The sequence below is a fragment of the Aptenodytes forsteri genome, unplaced genomic scaffold (assembly GCF_000699145.1).
Source record: "Aptenodytes forsteri isolate BGI_AS27 unplaced genomic scaffold, ASM69914v1 Scaffold209, whole genome shotgun sequence".
NCBI classification, from domain to species: Eukaryota; Metazoa; Chordata; class Aves; order Sphenisciformes; family Spheniscidae; genus Aptenodytes; species Aptenodytes forsteri.
The window spans coordinates 4290368-4315025 of record NW_008795034.1 but is presented as its reverse complement, the minus strand read 5'-3'; the positions used below and the strand labels follow the sequence as shown (position 1 = coordinate 4315025).

The following is a 24658-nucleotide window of genomic DNA, read 5'->3' as shown; positions in this document are numbered from 1 at the left end:
GGTGGTGCTGGGGGAGGGTGCGGGGGGGGGGTGGGGTGTTGGCTCATTGCTGGGGAAAGCGCAGAGGCTGTGGATGAGGGACCCCGTACCCACACTGCATCCCACCAGGCAGCGTCAAGGGCCCAGCCCCACAGGGGTGAGCTCTTTGCTGGGGAAGGTTGTTTCTGAGGGAAACAGAGGATGTTTCCCCCAAAAAGCCCAGAGCCCGGCAGCTTCAGCGCTCCCCACGAGGACGGTCTCCATCCCATGAGCCCCGGTTCATCTGCTGCCTCCCGTGACCTCAAAGGAGGTGCTGGCCACAGGGACAAGGTCCCTCTCTGCAGGGGGGGAATGTTTTTGGAAATCTGGAAAAGTTTAACCTGCTGGGATAAATCTTTCCTTTCCAGAACATTTCTTTTAACATCATCACCTTTCATATTCAATTGCCTGTCGCTTGGCATCACATTGACCTATCGACTCAATATTTTACAGACCTGACAACCGCGAAACGAGTGGAACGAATCCATTATCTTTGCTGGGCAATAGGGAGCATCGGGGGAAAAAACAGATGAACCATTTATCCAAATCTTTTGGGCGTACCATGAACCTTGGGAATCAAAATCAAATGATCCCACGTTACAAGTGACATGACAGCATCCCAACGCCCCAGTCCTCAGCAACATGGAAAACTGTCAGATGGGGAGCCAAAAGCAAATACGAAATGCTGATGCTAATCATATAAGATTGAAGGCTGATACTGCTATTGAGCAGAGCAGACAAACCTTATAAGCTTAGATATCTGTCAGGAGAGAAGCAAATAACTTACTGTATGAAACGAGGCCTTTTAGGGAAGGCTGCTCACCCTTGCCAAAGCCATGGGCATAATGAAAATAGGACAGCTAAATTTAACAGCAAAATGACTTGTAAAAGAGTCACTTCCAACCTTCTCTCTGGTACTTTGAGTCAATAAAATGGTTATAGCATGGATTTAGCGAAAATATTTTCCATTGGGAGATAATATGTATCTCCCATTTTAGTATCTCTTGGAGCCACATTGCAGCTGGTGAGCAGGGCCAGACCCTGTGGATGCTGCCGGGGCGATACGGGGAGCAGGGGACACCAGCATAGGAGAGCTCATGGGGCCTGGGTCTTCTCCTGGGCTGCTATCAGCACCCAGCATGGGCACCGTCTTGGCCATGACATTGAAATGTTTGAAAAAAAATAGCCTAAACCCTCGTGGGCTCACACGCCACCGTTGCTCACACCTCTCCCGGGCCCACACCCCTCCCTGGGTTTGCCGCCCTTTAAATTACTTTATAACAGGGAAGTCAATAGGTTTGGGATGGCATTGCTAGGCTACCTGGCCCCACAACAGCGACGTGGTGTGTGAGCGGTGCCAGCTGGCCGGCGTGCCTGGCTGCCTGCTGGGGCTGCATCCCGCACAGCCCTGTTTGCAGTGACGCTTCTCCCGGTGATAACCTGCCTGAGCTGCTAACACACCTCCCCGCCTCTGCCAGGTGGCTATCGTGGGGAAGTGCTCTGCTTGGGCTGTTAAATTGTTAAATTACCTGCCCAGACAGGGCGGTCACCTGCCAGGAGATACTGATGGGGGTTTCACGGGGCTGGGATGCTTTCTGCTGCGGCTCAGGTGCTGGGCTGTCCTGATGCAAAGTCAGGGCTTGCTTTCTGTTTGCAATAACCTGCTGTGATAATAAATGTATTACTGTAATGCCTAAATGAAAAATAAAAATAAAAAAAGAATTAGTGGAAAGAGGGTTTTATAAGCATACTGTGTAAGGTGCAGCCCACAGGGGTGCCCACGACCTGCTGCACAGACGCTTACACAGCAGCTGTGACCTTGGGGATGTTTTTATCTTGGGTTCCTGCGAACACAAACTTCTACGATGCTGTCGATACGCTCACAGTCACTTCCTCTGAACAACTTCTGTGTCTCTTGACCGCTTTCAAGCAGAGCAGGCGGGAGGCCCCGGGGATGGTCTGCCTGGGGTGACGAGATGCAAAGACTGCAGATGCTGCTGGAGGAGCAGCAGCAGCTTGCGCTCGGCTGCAGCAGGTCCTGGGCACTGAGGCCAGGTTTGCCCTGGGCACAGAAAGCGCTGAGCTGGGCTTGACCCCAGCAGCATGCAAACATGGGACCAAGTGGGGTGGGAGTGGGACAATGCAGGGACACAGAGGGGAAACCAAGGTAGAGATAAGGAAAATGAGCCCATCTAGCTCCACTGCCCACCGGAGGTGAAAATGGAAGTAGCAACAACAAATAAGGCACTAAAGCCCCTGGGTTAGTGCCTGCGGTTGCAAAGCCCCAGGACCACATTGCCCAAATACTCTCCTGGGTCAGCCGGCATTGCCCATTCCCCAGCACTGGGCTTGGCCTCATCCAGCATCTCCTTCAGCTCCAGCTGGGTCAGATGCTGCAGGCATCGAGGGCTGGTGACCCACCGAGGGCATCTGCAGTAGTGCTGCTGCGGGCTTAGTACAGGACTCAGTCCACGGCTGTGAAAGCAGCTCCTTCCCCCTACCTGTTAAACAAACTCAACCTCTGCTTGGGCCTTTTGAGAGAAAAATGCAAAAAATGGTATTTTTAAGGGAGACATTTGGAAATGTGAGTGCATCCTTGCTTTGAGCTGGGACACGGACCTGGAGGATGGAGGAGCTGCTGGGGCATAAAGAGGAGGGGTCTGAAAGTCTCTGCATGGGGCTCGAGCCTACCTGCTCCCAGGAAAGCAAAGCCATGGTAGGCATAAAAGCTACCAGGTCTTTCCAGACTCTCAGACATTACTTTTCCAAAAACTTCTTGGGGGGGGCGGGGGGGAGATGAAGCTCATTACACAATCCAGACTCATGCTTGGCAGCTTCCAGCATGGAGCTCTGAATTTCAGCACAAAAATGTGCAGCACGCTGCAAATCTGGGGATGGGGAGGAATAACAGTGGCAAGTAGATTTAAAATATGATGGTGGGTGAAAAGGGGACCTGCGGTGGCCGAGGTCACCAGGAAGAGCCCCTGCAAGTTGGTGGCTCTTCCCAGAAATTTTGGCTGCCACGGACCCCCTTGCCCCCACCAGCTGGAGGAGATGCTCACACCGCCCCGCTGGCCGTAGGAAGGAGGGGGGGGTGGGTGGAAAAAAATTGGCAGATGAGAGCAAACAAGGTCCTACGAAACGGCATGTTCAGTTTTCTTTCCAATTTTAACTTGTCCTTGACCTCTCTTTGCTCCTTCCCAGCAGGGCTGGCTCCGCTCTGTGCCCGTCCCACGCTGCGACGCCCCGGCACAGACAGATGTTTTTGGTGGTACTCACCCCACAGAAGCAGCGTTTCCATCCACAGTTGCTGTGGCAACGCGTCTCCCTGGAAATACCTTGGCGGTGGTTTAGCCAACGCCAAAGCAAACACATGAACCCGAGATGCTGGGGGTACCGAAGGGCGTCAGCGGCCCTATGCCCATCGCAGCCGCTGGGAGTGTGGCATGCACATCCCGTGGGGCAGCTGAACACTTGCCATGGGGTACAGGGACCCTTGGGGGTTTTTTTCTGGGGGTAACACCTGTTTTCTGAATCATGCCTCTGAAAGTCATGCATAGCCCCAGCGATGATGGTCCTAGCGGTCCACAGACCAATGTAACATCAGGTGGGGAATTTGGGGGGTTTTTGCCTTCACCGCTATGTGCTGAGACAGTTCTGCATCCTCAGGAGCGGCTGGTACGGGGGACCGGCCTGAGGGCCCCCTAGAGCCACAGCAGTGGTGGCCCTCATGCACCGACACTGAAGACCAGGGCTGCATTTGGAAAGAGGAGGCCAAGCAATGGCCCCTTCCAAAAATCAGCATTTGCCTGGGTGTCCCACGTCCCTCTTTGTAACTCCCTTTGGGTTACAAAGGTTTTGGGTTACCCTGTGCAGCACCTTTCTCCTGCTCGTAGCATTGGGAAGGGGCATATGGGGCCATATCCCAGCAAAAACGCACCATGGGCAGATCTTACCGTACACCCAGATTTGCTCCATAACACGACCCACAGCTGCAGCAGGATTTTCCGCTCAAAACATGACCAAGGGCAGAGCTCCGGGCGATGCGGAGATGGAAATGCATGGCCCCAAGGCCCTGTGCTACCCCCCAGAGGAGACCAAGTTATTTAATTATTATTTATTTAATAATTATTTCTTGTGGAGGTCATTGCAGGGCTTATTTAAGCCTCCTCTCTCAGCTGGGGGAGATAAGGTGAGGACTATTCTGGATACAGTCAAAATTAGCACTGTTATTTGTATTCTTGTGCCCTGAGAGCAAATTAGCTGGTACTTTAAAAAATTCCCAACAGTCATATCATGCCACTCCTTTCATTTCGCCTTTGTTGTCCCATGCCAGAGACAAGCTCAGCTCCATTTCTAGTTTGGCTGCTCTGAAAACCCACAAGAAATCCTGATCTGGTGAGCACAGCTCCTTTTACGGCTGAAGAATGCCCTCAGGCACTCCCGTACAGCTCCATGGGCTCCCGAATGTCCCCCAAATTGGCCACAAACAGGGTAAGAAAAGCAAAGAAAAATTAATAATAAAAAAAAACCCAACAAAAAAAAACCCAGAGTCATCCAGTAAAATTGCTTTTATTTCTGTAATTTTGTAAGTATAAAACAAATCAGCCCAATATTGTGTGAACAGAGTGGATCGTATGGATGTGACCACGAGGAGCCTTCCCACGTCTTCATGACACACCTGGCTATTTACAGTCGGACAAAGGACACGATTTAGGAAGCGGTAATTTAGTGGAAAAATATCTCTCATAATAAAATAGGAAACCTTGTTTCTTTCAATTCTACCCCTCATATAACACCCTCCCACCCCCCAAGATATAATGATTTACCTTTCACTACAAAGCACAAACTCAGAGATTTCTAGATTTGGCTGTTCGGGCATCTCACATAAAAAAAAAAAATCAGCATATTCCCAGATTGAAGCCACTGAGGGCACCCGCCGGCAGCTCAGCGGTCACCCTCCTCTTGGTCCCAAACACCCGGATCGACCCAGCAGCGTCCCCATCTCAGACACCAGCTGGCGGTACCCACGTCCATCGCTCCAGGTGCACACAGATTTAGGCTCATTTAATGCCCCACTCATACCAAAAGCTGAACGGCACCAAGAGGACAGGTCCAGGGAGCACAATTTATCCTGTGTGTCCCCTTCCTCCCTGCAGCCCTGCAAACCCTAACCCAAACTGTGCCATGCAAGCTCTGCACGAGGTGAAGCCCTTCTCCTTCGTCCCAAAAACCTGACCCCCGGGGCTGTCTCCCTGCCGGGGACAAACCCTGCCAGAAACTGCCACTGCAGAAGTGCGGAAAAAGAGGCCCAGGTGGGACTGAACAGGGATGACTGAATCTCTGGCATCATTTATACAAGGTGATGGCCATGCCAGGTATGGACCAAAAATCACAGTAAGTCTTAGGAGTCAGTATTGGGGACTCCTGTGTGTTTGAGTTCCAGGAGTGGTATGATGCCAAGGTCGCTGAACCTCATGAACATCTCCCACCAACCGGGACAGCGTTAGCCTGAGCCCCTGCACAGCAATTATTTGATGAGTTTTGGCAGAGCAGGACCCTGACTGGGAAGCAGCACTATCAACCTGACGTACAAAAGAGGAACCAAAAATTGCTGCTGAGTTTTCCTATTGCTCCTCTGGCTACTTCTGCCATCCACACTGTGAGCAGAGACTCCGGTTCAATCCCAGATTTGATGCTCTTACAGGAATGAAGTCCCCCAGCCCCTCCAGTAAAGCCTGTCCCTCCTACTCCTGACTTCTCCAGCGCCTGGCGGTACCATCCAGCCTTGGCTGAGCAGAGCATCAGAAACACACGTACGACATCTTCACAGTGCCAAAGTCTCACACACATAAATCAAAAACCTCATTCAGACCCTGAGCCGTACAGTGGCCACAGGACAGAAATAAAACATAGGACGCAGTACTACTTTGCTCTGAAGAGCATCCCTCTTTTTCCTTTTCCAACGTGCCTCCCAATGGGACCATGCACCGCAGGGGGAAGAGCTCATCCAGCAACTGGCCACAATGACATGACGTCCCAAAACAGCACAAAAGACTTGTCACAGCTGCTGCCCAAAGCGGACCCCCCCCACCCCAGGTGCTCGCTCCAGGGACACGGGACCCTCGCCTCCCGCCTTGGCTGTAACCCAGCCCCGTGCCTGCCCTCTGAGAAAGGAGTATAAAGTGCTCGTGGACAACCCCGCGCTGCCATCCCAGCGTGTCCTCCGCCATGCATCTCACATCGCTGCTTCCCTGCACGGGGGAGGATCTGTCACAGCAGCCCACGGATGCTAAATGTCTTGCTGGAAAGACCTAAGTTTTATTTAAAAACTTTGAATATGCCAGGCAGCACCATCAAAATAAAACTGAAAAGGAAATAATTCCTAAACTCTGTTGTCAAAAAACCAAGGATCCCGGAGGCTTTGCCCCTAAGCTGCCTTTTTTAACAAGCTCTTGGGCAAAACAGCCACCCAGTATCCATCTCCCTTGTATTGCACACAGTCGGATGCCTCGGTAAGACACAAGACTCGATCCCAAAGCGATGGTCTCGGCTCTGGGATCTCCAAGTTTGCACAAGAACATGCTCCAGCCTGTACAAGCGCCCACCACGCTGCTGGTAGCATACAGGCAATAAATAACTACTCCATGATTTATCCTGACCCTTCACCAAAGCATAAAGGAAAAACAATTAGATCTACGGATATTCTTCTACTTCATTAAAATATTTGAACTATAAGCCTCTGTAATCAAAAAGCACGGAGTGAAACCTGTATTCCAAGTGATTAAAGGATGGGGGGAAAGAGAGAGACGTGGTCAACCGTTCAGAAGGGGAAATGAGGATGTGTCAAAATGGTCCCTCCTAGCAAGTGGGATGCCTGCTCCAGGTAGCCTTAGTGCAGGTTTCCTGCACTATTTTCTAGGTAGATCTAGAGGCTTACAATTAAAAAGCAAATGCAATTTTCTGCTGCTGGAAAGAACAAGCCTTTGGCTGGGAGACGGCTCTGGCTTCTTGCCTGTGATGGCTTGGATTTTGGTAACTCAGAATTGCAAGCCAGTGACTGGACAAACAGACTGACATTGCCCAGGCTTGCAGCAGCGCGGCATCTCCATCAACGATAAAATAACAGAAACTCGGCATCTCTACCAACAAGAAAATAACAAACTCAGCATCTCTTCAAATAGCCTTTCTGTTAGTGGGTTCAGAAGGATGCCTGGTACAACCACCCCCAGCTCTCTGCTCAGGTGAGACTAAGCAAAAATTACCAGCAGGAATTTAATAGCGAGTTAAAATTTCATGCTCTAAAACAGAGCTCTTTTTTTTTCCCCCCTTCTTTTAGGTCTCCTTATATTACAGACTCCCATCCATTATTCAGTACTCATTAGTGGGACCTTTACACAAGAAACTCCTCCACACACATACATATTTGGATAAAATTAATAATCCTACACCAGACCTTAAGCCCAGGGAAACCAGCTTAATTCAGGTGGTGCAATACGGAGTGGATGGACCAAGCAGATCCCCACAGGCGTGATGGACCAAGGCCACCGTGTCCCAAGGAGATGCCATCAGGCAGCTGAAAGCCCCGCTGGACCCTACGAACGGGGCTGGGATGCTCTGAATCAGGTCCAGCCTCTCCCAAACTGGTTTTCAGCCTCAGGGAAACACAGAAGCCGTTTCCTCTGAAGTCACCGAGCTGGTACTGGATTAAATTCCTGCTGGTTCTTGCCCTGCACAGAGAGCTGGAGGTGATCTGTGCTAAAACAAGGTGAAATCCACCCCTTCGGGGAAGGGCAAATCACACATCTACAGTGTTAGTCTTACTGAAGCCCTATTTGGAAGGCTTAAGCAGTACCTGGGTCATGCCCTGGTCCTCTGCGCCAGGGTGAGTCTCATCCACAGTGAAAATCTTTAAAGAGGAATTGGTTGCCCCATGGGATCACCAATTAAATCAATTAGACATAACACATTTGAAAAATAAAACTTCTTCAAGACAAAGTATAATAATATTAAAAAAAAAATCAGCAACAATCTTCTAACCACAGAGTATCTATAAAGATCTTTTTAAAGAGCTTCATATTAAAATTCCTTGAATACATTATATATTAAATACAGTAACAACATTTCATGCAAGGTTTTCTGTACAATTAAATCAGCTCAGTAGTATAACAATTCTGTACATTCCCATTGGTCTGGGGGCTCTGCTCATCTTCAATGCTGGTGATGGAGAAAAGAAAGGAAGGATGATATTTGGCACCTACTGTACAGAGGAAGAGTAGCTCTTGCCCAGGTGAAAGAGAAACAGAAAAGCACTGGAAGCTTTTAAAAGGCAAAAGGTAAAAGAAAAAACCCAACAGCAAAGGAGCAAAATGCTATCCAAAACCCGGGCTCTAGAGCTGTTGCTGCAATTTAAGAGAAGGAAAGATATAGGGTCTGGCTAACTAAATATCATCAGGACGGATCACAGGGGAACGTGAGGAAAACAGGAGGGAGGATTTGGAGAGCTGGAGAAGAAATCACCTGCTATCAGCTCCTCAGCTGACGCAGCTCAATGGAGAAAGATCAGTTTACTGGATCCCAAAATCTACTCCTGATCCACAAACTTGCTGCAGCCTGTGTCACTCCTGCTGCAGAAAAATCCCAGGAGGATAAAATAAAATTGATGCCTTATAAAAAGGGATGCCATGACAAACACCGCTCACGGAGAAGGACTACGTTATGTACAAGCATACATTCATTCCCGTCTCGAAGGCAGATCACTGGTGTCAAGGATGCCCTGTGCAAGACAGCGATGTCCTCCAAGGCAGAGGACACGAACTTGTGGACTTGCTCCTAAGGACTTAAGCTCTACTCCTGCTAGGGAAATAGTTAAAAATCAACCGAGTACAGAAAGCGTGACCAGGAGTGAGCGGTAGACATGAGGAATGCAAAGTCGGTCATCCCCATGCTTTGCTTTAAATGGTTGCCCCTACAAGGAAGATGGCTATGGCTTAAATAGTGCAGATGGGATCTAACAGACGTTGGACGGAGGAGAACAGACAAGACTACATCGCACTTTGGTGTCGGATGAGCCTGAGAAGGTGCAGGGCTTTCCACAACACAGGGATCAAACAGGACAGTGTGATAAATAGGGAGAACTTCACCTTCCACCACACGCACCCGGCCTCAACGTATTAACACACGTCCGCGAGATCCACACCACCAGTGGTCACACCTTGAAGCTATTTTCAGCTGCTGCAGCCTGTAGGCACAGCGGCTACCGGAGCAGAGCGCAGCGGCTGCAGCGATGCAGCCACCGACAACATCGGACATCATCGAGGGTCAGTGACCCCAACCCACGGCGCCCTCACCTCCCTCCCCTGCCCAGTGTGATAAATAGGGAGAACTTCACCTTCCACCACACGCACCCGGCCTCAACGTATTAACACACGTCCGCGAGATCCACACCACCAGTGGTCACACCTTGAAGCTATTTTCAGCTGCTGCAGCCTGTAGGCAGCGGCTAACATCATCGAGGGTCAGTGACCCCAACCCACGGCGCCCTCACCTCCCTCCCCTGCCCTCGCCCACCGCCAAGCCCTTCCCAGCCCCACGAGCTGCCCTCGTGCATCCTGCCCGGCTGGGGGACGCAGCCTCCCACCCGCGCTCAGCGTATTGCCTAAAATCCCGACTCCCCCCCCTTGACCTCCTGTGAAGGATGCCTTGCCTGAGCTCAACCCATCCGGGTGAAAATTGGAAAGAGGGTCTCAAATTTTGCAGGAACAAATCCTCAAGGAATCGTGTTACGATGACCCAGGTCCACACAGCTCCGTCCCCAAACCCTACGCCAGCTGTCCAGTAATTGCACTCTTATGTACAGGAAAAAGAAAGCTACGAAACAAAACAAAATCAGTATTTTTCTTTTCGACGATTCACCCGCATTTGTCTGATAGTCGGACACATGCATGTCCTGCTGGCTTCTAGCGATGGTCATGCATGCAAGACTTCAGTCCGAGTTACAAGTTAGGGATCCTTTAGTTAGGAGCGTTTCCTTCGTGTCAGTCATTTCTTGTCCTCTTCTCCTGAAACAAAGGGAAAAAAGAGAAGAAAAAGTATTGGTGAGGGTTCAAAAGCAAACCAGCTCCCTGTTTTTGTTATCAAGAGAGGTTGCTCCTGGGTTGATCCCAGAAGGGACCTGGGATCCTGTCTGTGCAGAGCTGGCCTGACTGCAGCCACGGCAGCTCAGGCTGCACGAGGAGGAGGATGCCGGTCCCCAGGTGAGGAAGGGCTCAGCACGCTCAGCCTGCAGGAGCTATGAAAAGGGATGAGTCGGAGCCATGCAGGCGGGAACAGCGGGAAGGCGAGCAGGCAGGGATCCATCGTTATCGCTCCTAACGAGAGCATCAGGGAGCACCCAGGGAAAGGCAGTGGTGCAGAGAGGAGGAAGCTCGCTGCATCCCACCGCCCATCCCAAAGCCCCGTCCCTGCCACAGCCAGACGGATGGATATTGCTCCATGAGCTGACACCACTTACGCACACACTATATATATTTACATCCATATATACCTCCAGAACAACTAGCAAGGACCAATCTACCCATTGCAGTCGCTGTCCCAGCCCCAGGGCTGCCCTCCTCCCTACTCCCCACCCTACTGATGGACGGAGTTGGACGTGGAAGGTAACAGGCAACACATGGCCTGAAGGAAAGCTACAGTGCTCGGCTTGAACTCAGTGTGAGCAGCCTTGAAATCCCTGCCAGAGCTTGACTCACACCAACTAGATCCCCAATTTTCAAGCAGTCGACAGCAGCATCTCTGACCCCCCGAGGCAGCAGCTACTCTTCAGCCCGGGGGTGGGAGAGACCCTGCTGGCAGCTTGGTCTGCCCAGAACAGGGTTTTTTTTTTTTCTTAAAAAAACCCCCACACCCACAAGGCAGCACTTTCTGACAAGAGTTGGAAAAATCACTTATCATGAATCTTTCGACCCTATTTCTCTATCTTTCATCGCTGCACACATCACCAAACACATCTCGCAGACGACCGCTGTTACTGTGCTCTTGATAAATAGGGGTCCTGCCTGGGGTTACCAGTAAAGCTCAGCTCCCACGCTGCCAACCCTGGTGCCGACAAGCTTCCAGGGAAATTAATAAATAACAGGAGAGAAAGAGAGAAAGAAAAAAAACTTTTTCACAACTTCTGCCAAAATTTCTTTCCAGCACTGGCTGGAGAGCTCAGCCCTCGTGTCCTGAGATAAAGTTGATTGCTGTCATAGCAGCACCCCTCTGGATGACCTCCGCACTGCGGGCTTCAGAGCGAAGCAGGGATGCTGGCGATGGCGCTGCATTAAATCTCATTGCAGCGATCAAAATTCATCTCCTCTGAGTTGCAGGGGTGTCTCTTCAGCAGCTCCAGCAGCTGAACAGTCCCCACCGGGTGACACACCGGCCGTTACTTGCCAGCCACAGCGCTTCCTCTAAATGCTTCACCCTGTGGTTGTGCAAACAGGGGGACGGCCGCGCCGTACGGCAGGCAGGGACAGGAAGGGGACATGGCTGCAGCGCCGACAGCGAGCGTTTAACCACAGCGGGTACTCTTCAAAACGTTACTCTCAGGCCTCTGAGTAACCCCCCCCCCAGCACAGAGCGAGTCGGGTGTTTCCAGGAGAACTGCAAGCAGCCGAGGGTCCAGCACCCACTTTGCTTTGATAATCTGCTTTCATTTGCAGGTCCCTAAATGCCTAAATGTGTCTGGCTCTCCTCTCCGCACACCGGTGACAGGAGCAGGGGGAATCCACCGACCTATTTGCAGGATTGATGGGGCGGTCGGAATCCACCCGATCCCATCTGGATCCTGCCTCACACCGCCAAGTTTCTCAGGGCTGTCACAGTCCTTCAACACTCGCAAACCTGCAACCGAACAATGCGAGCTCATCTCCTACAAGATCTGCTCCCCACCAGAACAGCCGAGGCCTTTCAGGGTGTTTTCCTTATTGCTTTTGACTTCCCTCTTAACGGGCTCCCGTAAAAGGTGATGCTGGAGGGATGCAGCTACCAGCCGAGATCACTCCCTCCGCTGAGGGAAACGCTGCAGCCCGTGTAGCTCTGAAAACTGCACATCTCTCCCACTGCACCAGGGCACCCCAAGCTTCAGCCCTGAGCTCCCCAGACCCCAGGAGAAAACCAAAAGGCAAATCCTCCTGCTATTCCTTTGCACTACCGGGGCAGCAGCACCTAGAGCTTCCCTCTGCTCTTCCATTTCTAAAGCATGGCACGTGCACACACAGGAAAAAAAAGGAGAGAGGAAAAATAAAACAAAAAGCAAGGCAGCAGAGCTGTAAAATCCCATCTGGAGAGATTCCGGCATTGAAAGGTGTGGTGCCGCTCTCCTTCAGAGCATCCCACAGCTCAAGCCAACAACTTGGCCCGTGGGGACACATTCCTCCTCCGGCGCCAGCGCCCAGCCAAGGTAGCTCCACACAGAGATTACCCTACAAGGGCAGCCACGGACCCGGGTGCTTGCTCCTGGCTCTCTGCCGCGCCGGGGAGAGGGACGCCTGCCTCCTCTGCAGGGAAAACGGGCGGCTGCAGCAGCCCCTTTGCTCCCGGGGGGGGGGGTTCGAGGGCTGCCCTCATCCCCAGGTGTGGGTGCACGGGGGCGTTGAGGGCGAGCAGCTTCTTTTTGCTACGCGCTGCAGGTTTTTTGTGATGGGACACAGAGATTTTGGTCCCTGCAGATTTCAAGGCTGGCTCGGAGGGATGCAGAGCCCCGGCTGGCCCTGGCAGGGAGCGTGACACACTTGTCACTGCACAGCCACCTCTGCCAGCTGCTCTCCTCTGGGACGATGTTAAAGCATAAAGATGACACCGATTTTGCAGATAAGAGGCCCAATCTCGGCAGTGGAGATGCTCACCCAAGGGTGCAATCTCGCCTGCACATCAGCTGCGGTGGCAGGAGGCTGCGGAGCACCATGCTGCCTGCCGGGGAAGGGACAGGTGGGGACAGGTACCCAGTGGTAAGGCCACCACCTTGCAGCTCCTGCAAAATCACCCAGGGGTGGCCGTTCTCCCCAGGTGTAAGGACAAACGGCTGCATAAATGCTAATCTGCGACAAAACACGCCAAGACAATTCTTGTGCATCAAAACTACCGATCTGCAGTGGCGCTGCTGCTGTCGGGGCAGTTGTGTAGCTGTGTTGCAGAAAGCACACGCTTCTTGACTTGCCCCTGCTTTTACGACGGCACAGGGGAGAAACAGCACCCAGGCAGGGCCTGCTGCTTAACGTGCTGAAAACAAGTGAAACCACCACAGTGGCAACACCGACACCTGCGATGGGTTTGCTTCGAGATGGTGAAGATGAGGAGAAAAGGGATGGTGCAGGAAGGCAGGAGGGGAGCGGTGTGGCCGTGGCAGCAGGCTGACGGCGCACGGAGGGGCACGAGCACCGGGGTTACCTCAGTGTCCTGTCTGGATTTTGTACCTTTTGAGAACCACTCAGAAAAGAGACTTCTGCAAGGCCTTGGCACAGATGCCTGGAAACCTTCCTCCTGCATGCCACTGGGCTCAGAAAGCAATACACTTAAATGCACAGAGGACGGCAAATATTAAAAATACTAGGGCAAGAGGTCCTTGAGGGTGGTCAGCCCTTGTGAGCCTGCCAGCCTGTATCTGTGTGACGGACACCTGAAAGAGCTCTGGAGAACATCTCCACGTTCCTGACCAGAACATCTGCAGGTCGCACCAAGCCAGCCTAACTCGGCTGTGCACTTTCGCTTGCTGTCTCACACTCAACATTGCCTCCCAAAACTGAGAGCGCAGAAACCTCAGAGGGGCCAGAGATGGATGAAGGCAGCGATACATGCAAAGCATGCAAGACGAGAGGCTGGAAGTGACCGGGGTGATGGGGAGAGAAATGTAAAACACAGACCATGGTGAAAACTGAAGAGTCTCAGCTTTCTGCCGCTTCAAGGACAAGGAAAACCCAGTGTAATGGAAACACGACTTACTTATCTAAAGCTGATCAAAGCAGAAAATTTTCCATGCAAAACCTGAATCAGCAGAACTCACAGCTAGACATTTGCATCCCTCAACTGAATACCCTTGGCCATCCCTCAGATTTAGGCTTCAGAAGGTCCCACGCTGGAGACCATCCCCAAGCATTTCCTTGCAGAGGTCAAGCGGTAGCCTGGCCCCCCCTGGCCAAGACTGCCATGCAAACGGCTGCTTCACAGGCTTTTTAGACCTTATTTTGAAGCAAAATACAGAGGCCAGTGTGGGAAAGGAGACCCTGTCTGGGTACAGGGTCCCTGGGCTCCATTATCGGCTGATTTTCCAAGCCACGTTCACCCGGACATGGTCCAAGCAGGTCCCCCCCACACACAAGCAAGACTTTGGAGGAAGCACAGGAATACGGCATTCGGGGATGAGACACCTAAGAAAGCCAACCCTTGCTCTGGAGTCCTGCAGGTTTTCAACTGGTGCTCCCCGCTCCACATGTGTCCTACCGTCCTGAGAATGCCTGGTAAAAAAAAAAAAAAAAAAAATCACAAGACCACATTTAAAAGTGGCTTTTTGAGGTTTTTTTGTTTCCTTTTCAAAGCCCAGAAGAATTAGGAAGATGCAGGATTTCAATTATTTCTTTCAAATGTGATGATTTAAGCGTGATTTTGCCCCATAGCCGTGATTGAATAGCTGCATGGGAAACCCTTGCTGGATGAGACACAGAGCGACCCGTAAGCATCAGCAGCACCGTGACCATGGGGATGAGGGCAGCTCAGAGGAGCTGGCATGTCGGGAGCACGGCATGGGAGGAGGAAACACTCTGAGCTGGTATGATGGGACTCGAAAGGATCGTACGCCTGCCAGAAACCCCGCTGTGCTCAGACCTGCACTGGCACAGTTGAAGAAAAGCCCTTCCTCCAGCAGCACTGAGTTTTTACAGAGAAATGCAAAGTGTGGGAGAAAGAAAGACTCATCCCCAGATCACAGATGGTGAAGTGAAGACCGAGGGCATGCATGGGATGTAACAGCCAGGAATTAAACGAGCCCTCCTACGCCCCAGTCCAGTGCTGTGCCATAAAATCGTTGCTACAGGCTTGTAATGGTATGATAAAACAAGCCTGGGTGATGCAAAGCGCCTATCAGTCTGTTGAGAGACGCAACAGTTAAATAAAAATAAGCTAGAAACAATTTCTATCTGGTCTGTAAAAATAGGAGCCCCTGCACATCCATTTCTCAGCGGAGGCTTCGCTGAGCAATCGCGGTGGTTATGCATCAGCTCGCTGCAGAAAGGAAAACTGACGTGAGCACCTCCAGTGCGCCGGGAGCCAGCTACGGGGAGCGCAACCAGTTTGTGATTGTTTCCTGCTTGCAATAATTTCCCATCCCCTATTTCCAGCTTTTTGCATGGTTCTGCTCCATGAGAAACCAAACAGGGCTGTAACGATGCCCCAAATCCCTCCCTGCCAGGGCTGGACGGACCTGCCTTCAGCCCTGAAATGCAAGAGTGGCTTCGCACAGTTTTCTTGGGTCATTATTAAAGGGTGAAGGCAAAAGGAAGGGGTTTGCTAGGACGCCGGCTGCTTAAGGGGAGAAAAGAAGTCTGAGCAAGGTGATGCTGTGGAAGGACATCCAGTCCCCGCACTCAGGTTGCTCATCTGCCCCCCAGGGCCACTACATCTTCCCCAGGCAAGGACGGTGTCTCTCCTGCCCTTCTTCTCCCTGCTATCACTGTCGGGGCAAACACACCCTAAAAAACAAATTAAATCTGTTTCCCTGGAGAGGGGCCAGCCCCTTGGCAGGCACGGCACCGCTGCCCCGCCCCGGCAGCCGCTGCCAAAAAACCTGCAGGTTTAACTGAGCGCCGAGATATCACCCACAGCAACACCTTTTGCAAGAAACAAAAGAAAAGATTATATCATCTCTTTGGAGGGCCGCCTAAACACATGCTGTGATTTACAGCACGTAGCCCAGGAGCACACGGGAACTGCTGCCCAGGTGCCACAGGAGCTGCTTCTCCTCCGCGTGTGCCACAGGATGGATCCTGAGAGGTGCCGGCCAAGGACAACCCCATTAAAACCAGTTTATAACACATTCAGCTCTCATTTGATCTTAAAATAGAGGTAGCAAATTCAAGATAAGGATGGCCACAGAGGGGTGGAAAATCGAGGGAAAAAACCAAAGGATTCCTGTTAGAAACCAGTGCTTGATTTGTTTTGCTTCATAAGAGAAGGGATCCAGGATGGATCCTGAGAGGTGCCGGCCAAGGACAACCCCATTAAAACCAGTTTATAACACATTCAGCTCTCATTTGCTCTTAAAATAGAGGTAGCAAATTCAAGATAAGGATGGCCACAGAGGGGTGGAAAATCGAGGAAAAAACAAAAAGGATTCCTGTTAGAAACCAGTGCTTGATTTGTTTTGCTTCATAAGAGAAGGGATCCAGTTCCCAGAGGTTCGAGAGGAGCTGGATAAACACACGCGGCAGATTTATCTAGTGCTCCAGCTCCTAAGGGAGTATTTCAAGCAGATGCAAGTACCCACTGCCCCGCCTGGCGTGGCACCCGGCAAGGAAGGGGGCAGGAGAAAAAGTCCCTTTTTCACAGCAAAGGCGGATGAACATGCAGATGCAGACACCACGTGAGTGGAGGAGGTGAGCCACCATGAACCCCAAGCAAAGCGCCATGGAGCAAACATAACCCAGTGTGGTGCAGACCATGCTCACCGTCCAGGTGGTTGCGGGAAAGGTACTTGAGTCCTTCGTCCAGCAAGATAACGGGCAGGGAGATTTTCATTACAACCACCCACTGCGGCCAGCTCAGGGGGGTTACCTGGAAGATGAGCTGCAAGGCGGAAAGGATTGGACAAGTCAATAGGGAAGGAGGTGGGATTTTTTTTGTTTGTTTTAAAGGTCAGGTTGTTGTATGGCACAGGTTGAGAAAGGGTCATCCCAGGTACAAGGAGGGAGGATCCAGACAGCCCGAAGAACAGGATTTCTTCAAGGTCTGTCATGATCCCAAGGTGGCTCTTGGCCAAGATCAGTCAAAAACAATGATGTCCTTCATCTCACCTGCAGTTGAGGAAAGCGAGGCACAAGCTAGAACTGTATGTGCTCACAGGCGCTTAGCGGGGGACAACGGACAATGTAACCTCCTGGGCACAGCGACCCGCTTCATCTTAAGCGCCCTTAGGCATCAACCAAGGCATCACCAGCCTTGGACTGCAAAGGGAGGCGATGCCTCCAAAAGGAGCTGAGATATCCATAGCCCTTTGCATTGCCTATAAGGAGAGCTTCTGACTTTAGTAAAGGCTCATTGGGGCAGGGTGTCTCCTGGTCCCCATGTTTGTTTGAGTCACAGGACCTGGTCCTGAGGGCACACGCTGGGGACAACCGTCCCAGAAGCTCCAGGGATGTCCTCGCCCACAGGAGGAGCCCCCTGGGCTGCACGCGGAGGTGGCACAGGGCACTCACAGGCATAGGCTTGACGTAGAGGATGAGGAAGTGCAGAGCCATGGACATGACGATGGCCCCCAGCAGCCAGATGTTGAGCCATGGTGGCATCCGCAGCAGCGACTGGTTCTCAGAGACACTGCGAAAACGAGGGGACAGCATTAGCCCCAATAACCTCCTGCTCCCTGCGCCTGCCCAAGCTGGGGGTTCCCACTCCTCTCCAAGGCTATAGCCCCTCTCTTTCAGACTGTTCAGCTTCAGGCTCTGCCGCAATTTGGATCTGGACACCCATCTCAACGCAACCAGCCATGCATGGATTAGGACAGGTCATTAACAGGGCCAAACTGCTAACGGATGCAGATCCAGTGCTTCCTCCACCACTACTGACAGCGGCACGCTGGCTTGGAGGAGTTTATTTAAAGTGAGCCCAGCGGTCCTCTGTGAGAACACTCCGAATGGCTCTGCTGAGTCAAAGCAAAGCCCTCAGCCCACCAACGGACGCTCAAAGAGATCCTACCCAAAATCAGTTACGCGTAGAGCATACAGAGCAATCCTGCGGCCACCCTACCTGTTCAGAGCGTTGCACATTTCGATTGTCACCAGCACAGACAGAGCCATTGTGGTCGGGTATCGGGACTCAAAGATCTCACAGTCGATTCCTTCAAAGATGGGGTTGTCCTTGGTGCACCTCATGAAGTTCCTCTGTTGGCACAGGAAACCACTGGTAAATACATGGCAGAGCAGCAGCGTAGGAAAGGCAGGCAAGAGGAGGAAGAGGTCGACTGGTTGGGGGGGCACATGGTGAATCCTGATTATTAGGGGTGCTGTTAAATATCCCACAGTTCAGAGTAACTGATAAAACTGTCTAAAGCGACCCAGCTTCTGCTGTGGTTGGGGCTTTGGGGTTATGGCTGGATAGCGGCTTACAAGATTTTCACATGTAGTTAGTGAGGTGTTTGAGCACACACGCATCTCCATCAAAAATACATCTTCCATCGCACGTGACATTGGGGCGCAATGGCAACCACTTTCCCACCACCTTGTTCAGACCTACAGTAGTGTAAAAATCAATCCCTTTCAATGTGGGATCAGGTGCAGGAGCTACTTTCAGCTTCTTTGAATCAAGTTTCCCACCATGCTGGTCACTGGCAGAAGCAAGGCTGGAAACATGAGCCTGAGGGAGAGAATTTGCTTTTATTTTAAATTATTGTCTTCTCCACCAGGAATTTGGGAACACTACAAACCACCACAGAAGAAAGGTAGAGGAAAGACCCCAACGCTTGAATCCATGCCCTCACCCATCTGCTCAACACGTCGGCCCGTTCCCCTCCTGACTCACCAGCTGATGGAAGGAGACCTGCGGTCCCTCGGCGTCGTACAAGAACCACCAGGTCGCTGCGCCCACTGTGGCCAGGCCCACGTACACTGTGGCCGAGAGAGACACCCTTACCCCCAGCACCTGGCAAGGAGGCCCCTACCCCATGGTACCCCGTGCCTGTCCTCATCCTCTACCCACCGGTGCCCGTGGGGGCTCACCTCCGATGGCCAGGTAGCGGAAGAAGAGCCAGCCGCTGATGAGGGGCTCCTTGGGGTTGCGGGGCAGCTTGTCCATAATGTCCAGGTCGGGGGGGTTGAAGCCCAGCGCAGTGGCCGGCAGCCCATCTGTCACCAGGTTCACCCACAGCAGCTGCACGGGGATGAGGGCCTCGGGCAAGCCCAGGATGGCCGTCAGGAAGATGCTGCAGGGAAAAAAACAGATGCCAAATTAGATGAGCTCCAGGGCAGCCAGAGAAAGTGTCCGTGTTGTGCAAGGGGAGAGCGAGCAGGAACCCTGGATCCAAATACCCCAAACTGAATAGTCACCCAAAGTCCTGCAGATGAACCTGCAACCCCTGAGTCAGGAGCCTGAAGTCCAAGACTGAATTTTGCAGCTAAAATTTGTTCCTGTAGCTATTAAAATTTGCTTTGCAGTCGAAACCCAACCACTGACGGCCACACAGGTTCCCGTTCCCAGCACAAATACCCCTGCTGAAATGCAAGGGCAAAGGATGCCCAAGTGATCCCAAGGCTGCACCCACGTGGCTGAGGACAGCACTGAGTTACTGGGAGGGACGGGCAGGGGACAGGGAGAGCTGCCCGGGACCTGATGCAAAGTGCATCAGTGTGACCTGGTGACAACAGCCTGTCCACAGATATCCACACCCGTCTTAGACGCTGGCATGGGCTTAAATAGGCAATGCATTAACAAAACAGCTCCTGGGGGGTGGTGTGTTTATAAAACCGCAAACGGAACATCCCCCTATCCCTGGGGGACAACGCAGAGCTGCTCGGTTTGGTACCCAGGGTTACAATTTTGGGCACCACATGCTGCCAGGGGCAGGGAACACGACCAGGTCACCTGCCCCAGGGGACGCATCCCCACCACCGCTCCCCTCAACGTGGTGCCCAGTGTGGGGGGCTCTCACCAAACGACCTCCCCGACGTTGGAGGAGATGAGATAGCGGATGAACTGCTTCATGTTGTTGTAAATGGCCCTGCCCTCTTCAACGGCTGACACAATGGTGGAGAAGTTGTCATCGGAGAGCACCATCTCAGCGGCCGACTTGGCGACAGCTGTGCCCGACCCCATGGCGATGCCGATCTCTGCTTTCTTCAGGGCTGGGGCGTCGTTGACACCGTCGCCCGTCTGCACGAAGCCGTAATTAGCGGGGTGCAAGAGATGGGGTCAGGCGGAGAGGAGGGGACCAGGGGGGTGGTGGGGTGTCCCTGGGGGACTCACCATGGCAGTGATCTCATGGAATGACTGGAGGTACTCGACGATGCGGGACTTGTGTGCCGGCTCCACGCGGGCGAAGCATCGTGCATCACGGCACGCCTGCCGCTGCTCCTCGGGGGGCAGCTCGTCAAACTCCCGGCCCGTGTAGGCTTTGCCAGCCACGTCCTCGCTCTCCGAGAAGATGCCGATCCTGCGGCAGATGGCCACCGCCGTGCCCTTGTTGTCGCCAGTGATCATGATGACGCGGATGCCGGCCTTGCGGCACATCTCAATGGAGGAGGTGACCTCCTTGCGGGGAGGGTCCAGCATCCCCACGCAGCCCACGAAGGTCAGGTTGTTCTGGGGAGGGGACAGCCCCGGACCCACATTAACCCCTGCGGATGCAGCCGCTTCCCTCCCCGCTGTGAAACCACGCTGGGCACAGGGATTTCCCCTGGGAGGAAACTTTCAGGAGGTTTCCTACCAACAGCCCCATGGATGCACCCTCTAGCCCCCATGCAATGGGATGCTCCCGTCCCCTCTGCTGCTCCTCACATCTTTTTGCTTTGCTCCCCTCCTCCCCGTCCCTCTTGGTAGTCCCCAGGCCCCTCTCAGCGGTCATGCCACGGGGATGGATGCCCAGTGGGACTGGGCTGTTGGCCTCACGACCGGCCCTGCTGCATGCAGCTCTGCCCCAGGGTTTGCAGAGGAGGAATTGAGCCATTGCACTGCCTGGTGCCCATGGAGAAACCAGAGAGAAAATACTGCTGGAACAGCTGGAAGTGGGTGGGAAAACTTCAGGAATAAAGAAAAAAAGCTCCTGGAGCAAGCCCCCGGTGCCGTACCTCGTAGTGGATGAAGGTGGCAGAGTCATGCAGCTGCATGGTCTCCCTGCGGACAGGCGCATCGTGGGTGGCCAGGGCCAGGCAGCGCAGCGTGTCAATGCCCATGCCCCAGTCCCGGATCCTGGCCAGGATCTTCTCTCGCACCGGGGCCGTCAGCGGGACCCTGGCAGTGCCCACACGGATGTGGGTGCAGCGCTCAATCACACTTTCCGGGGCGCCCTGGGGAGGAGCGGAGGGCTTAGGGGCTGGAATGAACCTGGAGGATGAGCATCTCTTGCCAGCACCAAAGGAAGTGCCGGAGGGAGGGAAGGCACCCAGTTTGGGCAAAGGAGAAGGCAATCTCCCCAAAACTCCAGCACACACATCCTGGCACAGCAGCTCAGCGCACTAGATGGCAGCCTCCGACCGAGCGCACAGGGACCGTGGCCCGGAAGGACGAACCCGCGTCAGGTCACCAGACGGCAGGATCTGCTCCGTCGGGGATCCGTCTGACTCGTGCAAAACCTACACATCTGCGCGGGATACTCCCGCCCCACGGATCCCCCCTCAGACCTGGAGGGGATTAGGGCCTTTAAGCCTCTGCTGAAAAAACGCGCTGCCTGCGGGATGCTCAGCAGATGCTTGCGATGCCTTTGCGATTCAGGAAAACATGTCCTTTAGCATCACAGCATCTCACCCCGTCCCTTCTGACCTTACAAAGGACCCTTGACATTGCTCTCTAATATAAAACTTGCAATCCTTCTATTGCTCCTCTTAAATAAGCTTGCCCAGGACTGGCAGGGCCACAGATGCGGTGGCTCCAGAGGGTCCCAACCTGACCTGGAAGACAGTTCACCCACCCAATAAGATCTCCCGGCGGGAACAACAATATACAAATCTTCTTGGAGTCAGCGGGGGGGAAATTCCGCATCTTCTCTTGGGAAGAAAATGCCCTTTAAAACACTATTTTCTTTCTGGTTACAGCGGAAAGCCGTACAACGCCCTTTGGGCATTACTGGTGTCCGGAGGGTCCAAGCCTTTAATAAAAGCAAGTGCCCAAGTTTTGCACAGGGGCAGCTCTCCCCTGGCCCCAGCACCAGCACACTCAGTGCCTTTTCCTCCCTCTAAATCATTTTACCTCCTTTTTTTCTTGTCAATACTGCAAAGACTCGCCTCCTCCCTGACCACACCAGTCTACCTGCTGGCTCCTGGACCCCTGGACAGCTAAGGGAGGAGACAAACTGCAAAGCATCGCTGCCCGCTGCAGTAAGGGCCAAATCCTGCTGGGGTGTGCATGGGGAAGGAGGATCCTGCAGGGTGCTGAGGACTTTCTCCCCTACCTTGACAAACATCTTGCTGCCGGCGGAGTTGTGGCCAGGGCTGGTGGGCGTGCAGTACACCGACATGGACTTGCGGTCGCGGGAGAACTCCAGGGTACATTCCTTCCTCATCAGCTGCTTGATCACCTGCGGGGACAACGTGGGGCTGAGCCGGGACATGACAGAGACGCAGCAGCCGGTGCTCTCCGCCTTGGCTAACAACCCTGCTGAGCCAGTACAGCACCGGTGATGGGAGAAGAAAGGCAACCACAGGAGCCAGGAGGGATGGGACAGTGTGAAAAGCAGAAGGAGCTTTCCCTATGCAATTTTTCGGGAGAATTTTAACCCCTCCGACTACACCATTGCTGCCCAGCCCACAGCACATGCCAGCATGCGCCAGACCTTTATTTTATTGACTCCACACGGGATGCCAAACAGCTGCTGTAGCCTAAGGTAAAGCCCTGTTTGCCAGAGAGGTGGGGGAGACTTTCCCCCCCACCCCGTTGGGCTCCAGCTGCGCTGCAGGAAAGGGAATTGCATCCTACTCATTACAGTTGAGGGGTTTGCCCCGATCCGGCACCCACAGGGGTCAGTGGGAGCACCACCATCACATGAGGCTGGATTGGTTTCCATCAAATTAACCAGCTCTGCAGCTGAGACTAATTAGGCTCATTTCAGGACATGCTAATTACCCTGAGGACTGCCAGCTAAGCAGTAACAACCATTCACTCAAATGGTACCTGCAGGTTTGCAGGACAGGGCAGGGGCTGCCCCAGCGCATGGATCCATGGGCCCAGGCAGTGCCCACAGACAGGCTCCTGCACCCCAACACACCCCAAACCCCGCCACAAACCAGGCTCTACTATTGCTACTAGTTAATTACTTAAGGAGCCAAAAACCCAGCAAGATAGCAGCCAGTCCTCCTCAGACCAATCCCCCTCTCGCGCATCCACATCAGCATCACGGCAGCTGAGCCCGGCTCCCAGGAGGACACATCTTCTCCCAAAAAAGCCATTTAATGAGCAGGGCATCTGGGGCCGAGCCAAAGTATTTTCCAGAGAGGGCAGCGGGGATGTTGATGCCAACCTTGCTCTGCATGGTTCAACTGCTTATACGATTATTATTTTTTGTTGCCAGGAGGGTGTTGCTTGTGATGGGGACACAAGCAGCTTTTTGCACAGGACTTCTACGGCAACTTAAATCTAAATAAATTAGTGAAGGGGACAAAGGAAAAGAAAACTCCTTTTGGGGTAAAACCTTGCAAGTTCAAAGTTAAAAGGATGCTCCTACTGCAGCGAAGCTGCGAGCGGGAGCTGGAGAGATGGGAGAGATGCACAAAGGGGATTTGCCCACGCAAAACGCGGGCACTGTCTGTGGACACACCAGGGAAACACCAAGCAGCTCTCGAAGGCCAAACCCAGCACAGGGTACGAGTGCAGTGACTACACGTAGGCAGGAAGTTTTGTGCCCACAAAAGCAGTGCTGTCCCTGCTGGGCATTGCACGCTCGGCGCAGCGGCAAGGACACCTGGGAGCAGCCAGCCGCTGTGGAAACCCCAAAATCCCACCGCAGATTTCAAAGCACAGAGCCACGGGGAGCAAAATCAAGCAGCACTGAAGAAACGCTGCCAGGAAACTCCAAAGAAGGGTTTTTTTGTCCCTGACCAAACACAAGAGTAAGGAGAGAAGCACCAGTGACCGAACCCAGCTTGGCATCTGAGTGGAAGGGTAGTGATGGACATGCGTAACGAAGCAGCTGCCGGACTGATGTACAGCTGGGAAATTCCATCTTCCTTATCAGAAAGGAGTCGGGATTTATTATGACCTGCTCGGATCTATCTGGGGAAAAAATGCCAGAACAGAGAGCCCTTCCTTCGAGCAAGCAAAGACGTTGTAAGATCTAACAGCATGATACCAAAGCCAAGTAAATCCAGACATGAAATAAAGTGTATTTTCACCAAGAAAACAGGGAGACACTGGAGAGCTGGAGTAGGGGAATAGCCAGCACAGGATATTTTCACATCAAAACCAGATGTTTCCAAAGAGCAAGTCTTGTTCAGGCAGGCATGGCTCTGGGGAACGGGGTTTGGTTCACGCTATGGAGGACGGCTGCTCAGTGCAAACCGGGCACCTAAAGATTTGCTGCAGAGCTACAAAACTCCAAACCTCCTCATCTGCAGCCGCAGCTCTGGCCATCACCGAGGGGGTCTCTCCCGGCTGAGCAGGGATTGGGCTGAGTTTGAGCCTCGGGGATCACCTGCTCCGAAGCTCCATGTGGACTCAGGTTAGTCCCCACGACCCCAGCATCAGCCCCCCC

At 52.9% G+C, this 24658-nt stretch overlaps 1 protein-coding gene across 1 annotated transcript in view; it reads right to left on the bottom strand.

Annotated features, from left to right (window-relative positions):
* Positions 1 to 9988: 9988 nt before the first annotated feature.
* The window catches only part of ATP2A3 (ATPase sarcoplasmic/endoplasmic reticulum Ca2+ transporting 3), a 33664-nt gene continuing 18994 nt past the window's right edge, over positions 9989 to 24658 (bottom strand). The window contains exons 10-20 of the mRNA XM_019471300.1: positions 22364 to 22489; positions 21045 to 21263; positions 20224 to 20559; positions 19910 to 20130; positions 18981 to 19183; positions 18784 to 18869; positions 18013 to 18146; positions 17466 to 17583; positions 16719 to 16836; positions 14441 to 14513; positions 9989 to 10079 (exon numbers count right to left, since the gene is read on the bottom strand). Of these exons, the coding sequence (XP_019326845.1) occupies positions 10004 to 10079; positions 14441 to 14513; positions 16719 to 16836; positions 17466 to 17583; positions 18013 to 18146; positions 18784 to 18869; positions 18981 to 19183; positions 19910 to 20130; positions 20224 to 20559; positions 21045 to 21263; positions 22364 to 22489 (1710 nt within the window). The 3' untranslated portion in view covers positions 9989 to 10003. The remainder of the gene's footprint in view (positions 10080 to 14440; positions 14514 to 16718; positions 16837 to 17465; positions 17584 to 18012; positions 18147 to 18783; positions 18870 to 18980; positions 19184 to 19909; positions 20131 to 20223; positions 20560 to 21044; positions 21264 to 22363; positions 22490 to 24658) is intronic.